Source organism: Rhagoletis pomonella, unplaced genomic scaffold (genome assembly GCF_013731165.1).
Source record: "Rhagoletis pomonella isolate Grant_MI unplaced genomic scaffold, Rhpom_1.0 Rhpom_scaffold_00385, whole genome shotgun sequence".
Classification (NCBI taxonomy): Eukaryota; Metazoa; Arthropoda; class Insecta; order Diptera; family Tephritidae; genus Rhagoletis; species Rhagoletis pomonella.
In genome coordinates, this window is record NW_023458939.1 from 5,926 (window position 1) to 17,814 (window position 11,889).

General features: G+C 39.5%; 2 protein-coding genes across 2 annotated transcripts; both read right to left on the reverse strand.

Annotated features, from left to right (window-relative positions):
- Positions 1-2,590: 2,590 nt before the first annotated feature.
- LOC118750755 lies at positions 2,591-3,559 on the reverse strand. The gene has a single exon (XM_036485487.1). It carries the CDS (start codon positions 3,557-3,559, stop codon positions 2,591-2,593), a length of 969 nt encoding a protein of 322 aa, XP_036341380.1.
- A 333-nt stretch (positions 3,560-3,892) lies between these two features.
- Positions 3,893-7,825, reverse strand: LOC118750753. Its single transcript, XM_036485485.1, has one exon. The coding sequence runs from the start codon at positions 7,823-7,825 to the stop codon at positions 3,893-3,895; it is 3,933 nt and encodes a 1,310-aa protein (XP_036341378.1).
- Between the last annotated feature and the right edge of the window lie 4,064 nt (positions 7,826-11,889).

Here is an 11,889-nt window from a genome sequence, read left to right on the forward strand (position 1 = left end):
AGTACACACTTTCTTCTTTTGTGTCTAGTAGTTTTTTTTAAGATTGGCCCAAAAAAATCATAAAAAGAAAGAAAGAAATCAGGAATTTAAGCAAAGAAAAAAAATTCTGTTAAAAGGACTATGTTTTCTTTGACGTACGTCAAAGGTCAAGTAGAAGTTTGAACTTGTATGACTGCCCATTGATAGCGCGGTTATATAGCTTAAGAAATAATATGTTTAAAGACATTTGATCAATTTTGTTACACAAATACTCCCACGACCACAGGCCTAAATATTGGCTACAATTTGTTATTTTGTTTGCCATTTATACGTTTCATCGGTGCACTTGCACAACATTCGCATTCGCAAAAGCTCCGCATCCAAAAGTATGGGATTTGACATTTTGTTAAAGCCTCTGCTTCTAAGAAGACTAGAAATTTGACGATTTGCCAACTTACGTATCATTCTAAATGCATGCGCAAGGTATCGCAAATCAAAAAGCAGTTTTGCGCATTTCATAGTTTGGCATGGTAGCGACGATATACTTATTTCTTCAAGAAAATTTACAGCAACCGCAAAGTTATTTTCTAGCATCAGAAATAATGAAAATATATTTCTCGTGATATTTCTTGAGAACTACAATATTTTTTGTTTTGTTAATCAACGAAAAGAAATTTTTTAAATACTTTTGTTATAACAAACAAACTACTTTTTCTGATATTTTTTCTTATAAATAACGAAATGAACTTTTTTATTGGCATATCTGTGCCGTTCAATTAAAGTAGCCTAAGCCGGAAAAAGGGCCTATTCCCTTTAAAGCAACATTTCATGCGATCCCAAACAATATTTTAACACTTATATATAGTTCAGATGAGCGTAGTTTTTCGTAAACTTTCTCTGAGCCATAATTCTTTAGTTTCTGTAATTAAATAGGCAAAACTTTTTAACTATTGTAGTGATGTCTATAATATAGAATTTAATGAAACATACCTGTTAATATATAATAAGAAATTGGAATTGGTGTTTAGAACTTTATTTACAAGAAACATATTAAATAAAGACACATAGTTACTTTACTTTAACTTTTTTCACACTTTACTTTTCCAAATAACTTTTGATTTGTCACTAATAATTTTATATCATATAGCAGCATTGCTTAAGTTGTTGTTTTTGACAACTTATTTGTTGGTTAATGACTGCAAATAGTTTTATACAAAATTAGAAACGAGAAATAATACTTTCATAAAAATGTAAGTACATAAATACATAGATTTAAAAAGCTGTTTCAATTCAAAAGTTTTATGAAAATGTCACATTACACAACTGTTTAAATCTACGTTATTTTTTATAAATATGGCGGCAAACATTTCCTTACATCGTCAATTTCCATAGTATATTTTTACTCTTTCAATTTCCCTGACCAGCGCACAGTGGCCAATTTTTCGAAAAAGCTGGCCAAAAGTCGAAGCGTGGTACAATTGTAATCAAACCTTGTGTATTCGTCTTTATTTTGGTTGCTGGTTTTAAATTTCACCACATAATTTCGAAATTCAAAATGGCGGATCCATAATGGCTGCTGTGTACGCTTAAAATAATCAGATTTTTAGCAAAACTAAGGTAGTTAAGTATAAAAGGTCATGTTTTCTGCCTTTTTGTTATATGGTGTGATGTAGCGGTTAGCAATATATGCTATCATTCCGCAGGGTCTGGGTTCAAGCCCAGCTTCCGACCAGCATCAAAAAATAAGAAACAAACAAGTTTTTTGTAATAAAGTCGCCCTTTGGCAGCCAATGGCGAACCCCCGAGTGTATTCAGCCACGAAGAACAGCTTCTCATAAAAATAAAATCTCCATTCGGATTCGGCGTAAAACTATTGGTCCCTCCCCTTTGTGCGCCAACATCAAGGCGCACGGCACAAGAATTCGAGGTCTTAATGTTTGTTTCTAAAAATCTTTATGTTCAAATTTACACGGGAACTGCGGGATTTTGAATGAATCAATAAACAAGACATACATGTTTGTTGGTACAGGAATATATTTTTAAGATAACAATTTCATACACCGTCAGACTCGCAGTCATCTGAAGTATCCAAGCTCATATCTATATTTTCTGATAGCAATTCCGCATCCGCATTTACAACAGTTGATAATAATTTAATGGCATCTGACGACAGTTTATGATTTTGTTTTGGTGGGTTTAAACGTAAACTTGAAATGACAGGGTCCGAGGATACAAGCAGCCGATATTTTTTAATATCCTTATTCCTTGACTCTTGGGCTTCTTGGGAAAGTTGCCCAATTGGCAGGGGTGCCCATTCAATAATGAGAGGCCCATGGATGAGCACTCTAATATAGTAGTTGTTTGTTGCAAGCTTTTTTGCAACGCCCGAACCCAATTAAAAGTCAGGAATTTTGCTTTCCAGCAGTATAAAATATATTAACTTCAAAATTGTATAGAAATTCGCGTCCGTCGCGTTCAACTTATTGGTACATACTGTTTCTCTGTTCTTCTCCTATTTCCATTTTGACATTTCTATTAACCCTACAGTAAGCATGTAAGCTTAATACGTAAAAACACAACATGCCGGCCTCCTTGATATACCGGCAGGTCATCAACCATTAATTTCATCTTCGGTTGGGATGCGGGCAAGTTTCTGTATTGCCCTCTTGATGCAACCATTCTTCGTACGCACTTCAGCAACACGCACGGCGCCAGCTTCATCTGGTACGACCCGCTCAACACGGCCCATCATCCAATGCTTTGGCGGAGCGTTGTCTTCAGCTACTAACACCAAGTCACCTACTGCCAAATTACGTTGCGGTTTAATCCACTTCGCCTTGCGTTGCATATCCTGCAGGTATTCTTTGCTCCATCGAGCCCAGAAATGCTGCTTCATGACTGTCAGACGTTGCCATTGATCTCTAAGACTGACCTTTGCTGGTTCTAGTAGTGGTTCTGCTAATACATCCGGTGTGCTACCAACCAGAAAATGCGCTGGTGTTAGCACTTCTTCGTCATTAGGATCGGCCGAACCGGTGCACAACGGCCGCGAATTCAAAATCGCCTCGATTTCTGTGGTTATTGTACACAACTCTTCAAACGTAAAGTGTGCATCACCCAACGTACGCGTAAGGTGGTATTTAGCCGATTTCACCGCCGCCTCCCACAGCCCGCCAAAATGTGGGGAGCGCGGCGGTATATGGTGCCATGCAATGCCCTTTACTGCGCAGAACTCGCTTATCTTGTGCTGTTGTTGTTGGGAGAAGAACATCTGTTTCCACTCTTGCATTTCTCTCCGAGCACCCACAAAGTTAGTGCCGTTGTCACAATAAAGGTGGTGACATAAGCCTCTTCGCGCCACAAACCGCTTGAGCGCTGCCATAAACGCCTTTGTACTGAGGTCGGATACCACCTCAATATGTACCGCCTTGGTTGAAAAACAAACCATGATCGCCAAATAGCTTTTCACAGTGCGTGCTCCTCGAAGTCGGACGGTGGTGAGAATAGGTCCACAAAAGTCAACACCAGTGGAGTAAAACGGCCTTGTTACTGCTACGCGTCTTGCTGGCAAATGCCCCATAATTTGTTCACAAAGTTTGGGCCTGGAATGAAAGCAAAGCAAACATTGGGTGGTTACCTGTCTTACCAGCCTTCTCGCATTCACGACCCAGCACTGTTGCCTCAATAACGACATCAACGCTTGCGTACCCACATGCATGTTGGTTTCGTGCAGATGTCGTATATAAGTCCGCACAATTAGACTCTCAGGGGGCAACACAATTGGAAATTTCGCCTCATATGGTAGTTGCGATCTGGCGAGCCGGCCTCCGACGCGCATCATGGAAACTCCAAAGCTTGAAGCCAGGAACACACTAAGGTTTTTTAATATGCTGGCGGGAGGTAATTCTTTGCCTCACGCTAATAGTTTGATCTCCATTTCAAAGTATTCCTGCTGTATGCAGTACATGATGCGCACCCACGCTTCTCTCAACAGCTCCGCTGTCAGCATCGGTTCATCACCGCTGGTAACCAAGGTCTCGCGATTGGTTTTGCGCCGAAAGAAGTACAACAGATATGCCACTTTTCGCTGTATCTGCCCAAAATTACTATGCGACTCCAACCACAGCAGCACCTGATTTTTTCGATGCTCGATGGGTAGTGCCACTGCTCTCCTTTGTTCTATGTTTATTTCAGATGCGTCGCTCCGAAATCTGTTCGGTGGCCATTTGTCACACGTTTGCCTCAAAAACGCTGGGCCAGTAAACCAACAAGACTCGATTAGCTCATCTGCATATGCGCCGCGAGATATAACATCCGCTGGGTTACTCTTGGTTGGAACATGCCTCCATAGTGCATGTTTCGTCCACTCTTGAATTGTTGCCACTCTGTTCGCAACGAAAATTGACCACTCCGATGGATGCTTACTTAACCAATTTAGTACGATTTCGCTATCTGTCCACAAATAGATTGCATTCAATGAAACGACCAAGTTTTCTTGGGTTTTGGTTAATAACTTGGCCAATAATTCAGCTCCAAGTAATTCCAATCGTGGTAGCGACTTAGTTCTTAATGGTGCCACTCTGGACTTGGCGCTCCACAGCGCCACCGTAACCTCGTCCAGCTCATTGACGGTGCGAATGTACACGCATGCCCCATAAGCCCGCAGCGACGCATCACAAAATCCGTGTAATTCGACTCGGGCAGGACCATTTTTCGCCAAAATATATCGTGGTACTCGTATATCTTTGACCAAAGGCAGTTTCTCGCGAAATCTGATCCACTGAGCGTTATCCTTCAATGGTAGGGATTCATCCCAATGCACCTTTATAATCCACAGATTTTGCAAAAAGATCTTAGCCTTTACGATTATGGGGTTTATTAGACCGAGAGGATCAAACAGACTCGCAATCTCCGCCAGCACAATCCGTTTTGTCACCGGTTTATCCATTTTCAGCTCCGGCCAATCATAACGAAACACATCGGAAGTTGGCTCCCATATAATACCGAGAGTTTTGATGATTTCGGCATCGTTCATACGCAGTGGCTTTTCTTGATCATCCGATGGCACTTTCTTCAAAAATTCACTATTATTCGAGTACCATTTACGTAGCTCAAACCCTGCAGAACTTAAAATCTCGCTGACCTCCGAGTAAATTTGTTGTAGCTGCTCATCGGAGTCTGCACCAGATATCAGATCGTCCATATAAAAATCTGATAAAACCTTGTTTGCACCATATGGAAACTTCTCTGCGCACTGTTCACCAAGTGCCTTTACACATGTCGTCGCCAGATATGGCGCGGACGCCGTTCCGTACGTGATCGTCAATAAGCGATATACTTCAATATCTTCATTTGGGGTTGGCCGCCACAATATACATTGATAAAATGAATCCTCTTCACTCACCCAGGCTTGCCGATACATTTTCGTCACATCCGCTGTTATCGCATACTTATAGCATCGAAAGCGCAACACGATCGCCAGCAAGTCATCTTGTACAATGGGTCCTTTGCACATTACATCATTCAAAGAGAGCCCCGATGAGGTCTTACAACTGCAGTCAAACACTACCCGCAGTTTAGTACTTGTAGATTCTGGCCGTAACACAAACGTATGCGGTGCAAGGTAATTTACCTTTTCCCTGGAATCCCTTGGTACCAGTGCCATATGCCCCAACGCCAAATATTCCTCTATGAATGCATTATACATTTTTTCGATTACTGGATTATTCCTTAGTCTCTTTTCAAGGAGCAAGAATCGCCGTAATGCCGCTTGATTTGAGTCGCCTAGCTCAGCGACATTTTCTTTAAATGGAATCCTTACCACGAAGCACCCAGTGTGATCACGTCTAGATTCTTTGATAAAAATCTCTTCACACAGTGCCTCGTCCGCTGTTGGAAACAGTGTTTTTGCATCAACCTGTTCCATCGGCCAAAATTTCTCTACAAGGGCCGTCAGTTCCTCTTCAACACCTGGTTGCTTGGATGATGTCATCATTAAGCTGCTCCTAAGCCTCTCGTTGGAGTCGGCTCGATTTGTCACACCTGACACGACCCAACCCAGCACAGTTTTCTGCAATCGCGGGAGATTCGCTTTCAGCGTAATTCGGCCAACCGATAATAAGTCCCAAAAGATTTCTGCGCCTAACAGTACGTCTATACGGCCAGGCTTGTTGAAATTCGGATCTGCCAATGATATGTTACTAGGGATGCCCCAATCATCTGCATTCATAAATTGGTCTGGCTTAAACGACGTTATTTTTGGCAACACATAAAACTCAAGTGATGTCTCGTAACCACCAATCCTTGATTTGACGCTTGCCTGCACTTTTCTTGTAATATTTGTGCCACTGTCTGCAATGCTGTGCGCAGTCATGATGCATGAAGTCCATTTAAGCTTTAGTCTCTGCATAAGCGGTTCGCACATCAAATTTAGTTGGGACGCTGAATCCAAAAGCGCACGAGCTTGGATTTCCGGTCCATTTCTCCCCTTGATACCAATTACCGCCGTTGCCAAAATAACATCCGCGCCTTCATTTTGCATCGTAGCATGCACAGCAACTTGACTTACCGTAGCAGCTTGCGTCGTGCCTGGTGCGTCGATCGTCTTCACCTCTACGTTGTTTTTATGCAGCATTTTATGGTGGTCACCACCGCACTCTATACACCGTTTCGCTTGACAGCTACTGGCCTTATGCCCACTTTGCAAACACACGAAGCACAGCCTCAAATGTCGTGCCGTTTTGCGCCTCTGCGGAACCTTCTGAGCCTCAAATTTACGGCAGCTTTCTACGTTGTGCCCGTCCTTTCGACAAACTTCGCATCCACCTTTCTCTATAGCCAAAACGTTTTTTTTACAACCAACCGCCTTGCGATTATCTTTGCGACTAGCTTTGCTTCCATCGTCCTCGTTCTCGCCACAGCGTGCCGTTCTTGTCTCTCGAGCCTCCATATTTTCACATCTCTTAGTCAACACTGCAGAGCATTCATCCCAAGTGGATAGCCTTGTATAGTCGATAGATTCCTCCCACTTTGCCAAGGATTCCTCGTCTAATTTCGTTGCTACAAGATAGATGATCATAGCATTAGTTATGTCTTTATAATTACCAAACGACAGCATCGCGTTTAAATGAGTGTTCACTGAGTCAATCAATTCCCGCAAATCGCCCGAGCTCGACACCTTTTTCCCAGAAAATAACGCCGCAATATGTTCCTCGAACATTAAATTTTTTTTATCGAAGTTACTCCTCAGCCGGTCAAGCGCCTTCTTATAATTTAAACTGGTAATCTCGAATTCATCAATGGCGTGAAGTGCTCGTGCGGATAAATTATCTTTAAGAATTAAAAACCGCTCGCAATCGTCCAAGGTTTCATCTTGATTCACCATCTTATGGAAAATCGCCATAAATTTCGGAAACTCCGAGTATTTTCCATCGAATGTTGGTAGTTTTATATGACGCCTCATTGACGATTGCGGAATCGCCGCCGTTGTAACGTTAAGCGCACTTGCCTCGGCATCAACCCGGCTTGCAGCCAGCTTTTCTTTTATTTTCGCCTTAGCTGCAACGTAAATATCCTCGATGTCCGCCATTGCCTTCTCGTGGGACTCACATTCAGATGGAGTACACAGTCGAAGTATGCTGGTACTAATCGACAATGCCTGCTTGAAGTAGGCTTCCAAAATATCTAACCTGCAACCCAGCTCCTCGATAGGAACATTCTTCTTGCTGACCGCTGTTTTAATTCGAGTTATATTTCCCTTGGTCGACGAGCGCAATTGTTTATACTCCGACAATTTTTCAGCTTTGGTCAGATCAACCTGTTGCTCCATTTCATCTTCATTACCCATATTTCTTTGTTACTTTGCAAGAATTACTCCAAAAAATTTTAAGAAATATTCGGCTCTTGTCGTCTTTTTTTGCAATTTAACTCTTTTTTTTTTCGTGTAAATTAAGATGCGCTCGATCATACGATCCAACAATAGGAAACTGCCGTTGCTAAATCTTTTGTTTCTTGTTTTCTAGTTCTTTCGATTACCGCTGACTGAGAACTTCTCTGCCTGCGTCGACGCTTCGCTGCCAACCTCAACTCCAACACGTTCACGTGTTCGTCGTATGCACCGCTTTTAATAAACTCAAGCTGCTGACGTTCCGTCGTTGTTGTTGCTCGAAGAATTTGCAATCGAATTCTACGTACCTAGTACATGCATATGTACCACCAATAAGTTCTTGTTCACGCGTTAACTTACGAAGTTTGCTTCCTATGACGATTTGAATTTCCTCGCCAGAATCCTGGTCACGGCACCAATGTTTCATTGCAAGCTTTTTTGCAACGCCCGAACCCAATTAAAAGTCAGGAATTTTGCTTTCCAGCAGTATAAAATATATTAACTTCAAAATTGTATAGAAATTCGCGTCCGTCGCGTTCAACTTATTGGTACATACTGTTTCTCTGTTCTTCTCCTATTTCCATTTTGACATTTCTATTAACCCTACAGTAAGCATGTAAGCTTAATACGTAAAAACACAACAGTAGTACTTTCTTACATCATTTAAATTCTAAAAACATCCAATATTTAAAACATCAAAATCTAGACAGAAATAATTTTTTACATAATTTAAATCTTTTAAACATAAAAAAATTAAGAATCGCGTATAAAAACTGATGTCCAAACTAGAGTGGCGGCTTGTGGCAGGTGGTTTTAACCAAGGTGGATGGGAAAAACTTCAATGTATATGAAAAAGAAAATTAGACCGCCCATCTCGACCACTCTCTTAACTATTTTCCTAATCCATCATAATAAGTAAACAAAAAAAAATCAATCCGTGAATATCTATGACTTACGTCAGTTTTTAGATGGCATAACAATGAAAAAACATGTTTTGCATACTTTAGATTACAATGTCCATGAAAGGATGCTTGAAAACTGTTATTTTTTTTAAAGATAATACCACGATTTTAACAACGACGAAAACTCTAATTTACGAAAAGTTTAGAGCGAATTGCTAGCAACAGTCACTTCGATTTCCTGTAACACTAAATGCCTTAAGAGAATCGACTTGTTGTCTCATAACGATACGCAATAGAGCCCTCCTAACAATATAAGATGGTTATGCATACAAATGCACCAATTTTTTTTTGGACTTTTGGCCAGGGTTTTCCAAAAATTGGCCACTGTGCAGCGCCGCAAACGATATCAACAAGTAGAGGCTAACAACCAGAATTGAAATTAAATACGCAAGTACTTACAGTACTACATGTATACAGAGAGTAGATTTGCTACTCCCTTTTGGCAGCATCAAACATCTCTCGTACGCGATGAGAGAAAGTAGAGCACCTACTTTGGTGGAGTAATAGCAAGTACGTCAAGTATTTACTCTCTCAACGCCAAGTAGTGTATGTATGAGGAAAAAGAGTAACAATGTGTTGGGAGTAGAGTACAATGCAAAGAATTGAACGAAATGCGGCAAATACAATTGCGATGGACTTTAATAAATACCCATTATACGTAACAAATATAGACTATTTTTAAGAATAACGGTTTTAGAAAATGAAGTAATAACTGACACTTCATGTTCCTAATTTTAAAGCACAGTTTGCCTCAAAAAGTAAATTAGCGCAAACCAAATAACTCTTTAATAATAAAATTAAGTATTTTTTATTTACAAAATTATTACTTATTACTTATTTAATTACAGCGTCTAAACAAAATGCTCTATACTATACTTCTTAGATTTTTCTAGCTCGGAGGTGACCCTTAATGAACTATCTAGAAACTGTTGTTATATGAACTGTCTCAGAACCATCTAACCTGACTTAGCTCAGAACACTTCGTAAGACATTGCCATGTTAAAAAAGACAGTTCAAAGCATTGATTTGGGATAGATGAAGAACCAGTATTGTCCCTTTTCATGCTAGCTCAGCGCAAGTTCTGATCGAGTTTGACTTGCTGAAGAGTATGTATAACTTATCTAGAAAAACACTTAAACCGACAGTGCCAGGAAGTATTAAAAATAGTCTACGGTTTCACTTGCATTTTAAGCCAATCGCATATCATAACATTTAAGAAATGCATACGTGGCTATTCCCATACACCCTGGCATTGAATTCTAATGTCTAATAAATCAAATAAAAAAAAAAACTTTTTAATATACAACGTTTTTATAAATGGACCAAAAAGTAGAAAATAATATTTCTCAGTCCCACAGAATTTGTTTTGATAACTTTTGATTTTGAAATTTTAGCAAAAGTCATTATAAACAATTAATTACATTGAAAACGAAAAACGTGGAGCGCATGCGGTATAAAGCATTCGATTTCCGTGACAATAGTCAAACTACATAACATTCTACAGCGAAAGTACAAATTTGAGATCGATTTTAAGCGGTCGGTATTCATATGCCCACATACATACATATGTTACTTTTCATATCATTTCAAGTGTATTACATGTGCCACACGCTTTTCATTTTCAATGTCATTAATTGTTTATAATGACTTTTGCTAAAATTTCAAAATCAAAAGTTATCAAAACAAATTCTGTGAGACCGAGAAATATTATTTTCTACTTTTTAGTCAATTTATAAAAGCGTTGTATATTAAAAAGTTTTTTATTTGATTTATTTTCTACTTTTTAGTCTTGTCGGTACAAAATTTTGCAATAGATATTAAAATAATTCAACTTGCAGTGAAAGAGAACAGAGAACTATGCAAGCACAATGTTGTTTGCTCACATCTATATCTATATCTGTACTAATTATATAAAGAGAAGTCCCTTTTTTTTGTAACAGGTAATCTCGCGAACGGCTGGTCCGATTTTCATGAAATTTTGTATACAATTAGCTTTCAGTAACCACCATGTTTTAGGCTAAAAAAATTTTACTTTTTCGGGTAGGTGGACCAGGGACCGGTCTATTCGAAAAAATCTTATTATAGTCCGATTTGCTTAAAATTTAGTACGTAAGTAGCTTTTTAGCATATATTAGCATATATGACCCATTTCTTCCGGGAAGTGGTCCAGGGACCGATCTATTCCAAAAAATCGAATTTACGGTCCGATTTGCTTAAAATTCGGTGCGCAGGTAGCTTTTTAGTATGTATTAGCATATGTGATCAATTTTTTCCGAGAAGTGGACCAGGGACCGATCTATTCCAAAAAATCGTATTTACGGTCCGATTTGCTTAAAATTCGGTACGTAGGTAGCTTTTTAGCATATATGACCCATTTTGTCCGAGAAGTGGACCAGGGACCGATCTGTTCGAAGAACTCGTATTTATGGTCCGATTTGCTTAAAATTCGGTGCGCAGGTAGCTTTTTAGCATGTATTAGCATATGTGATAAATTTTTTCCGAAAAGTGGGCCAGGGAACGATCTATTCCAAAAAATCGTATTTATGGTCCGATTTTCTTAAAATTTGGTACGTAAGTAGTTTTTTAGCATATATTAGGATATATGATCCTTTTTGTCCGAGAAGTGGACCAGGGACCGATCTGTTCGAAGAAATCGTATTTATGGTCCGATTTGCTTAAAATTCGGTACGTAGGTAGCTTTTTTCCTGGATAAGCTTATAGATTCCTGTTTTCCAATTTTCATGCAATTTCGAATATAAATAGCTTAAGTAACGACCATATCAAGGGGCGAATTCGTCACTAGGCAAGATTTTTTTGCGCCAATCAGAAACAACGGATACTGTCAAAATATAATTATAATCTATATATATAAAATTCAAATTATGTATGTACCTATAGACACACTTGGCTCCTAAACGAATAAGCCGATCGTAACCAAATTTTACACACGCACTGGATATCTTCCAGGGATGGTCACAGGGTAAAAAATATTTTGATATATAAAGGGGGCGTGGCCCCAAAACGTGGACCCGGGTAACCTTAGGATGTATTTGTTTAATATGG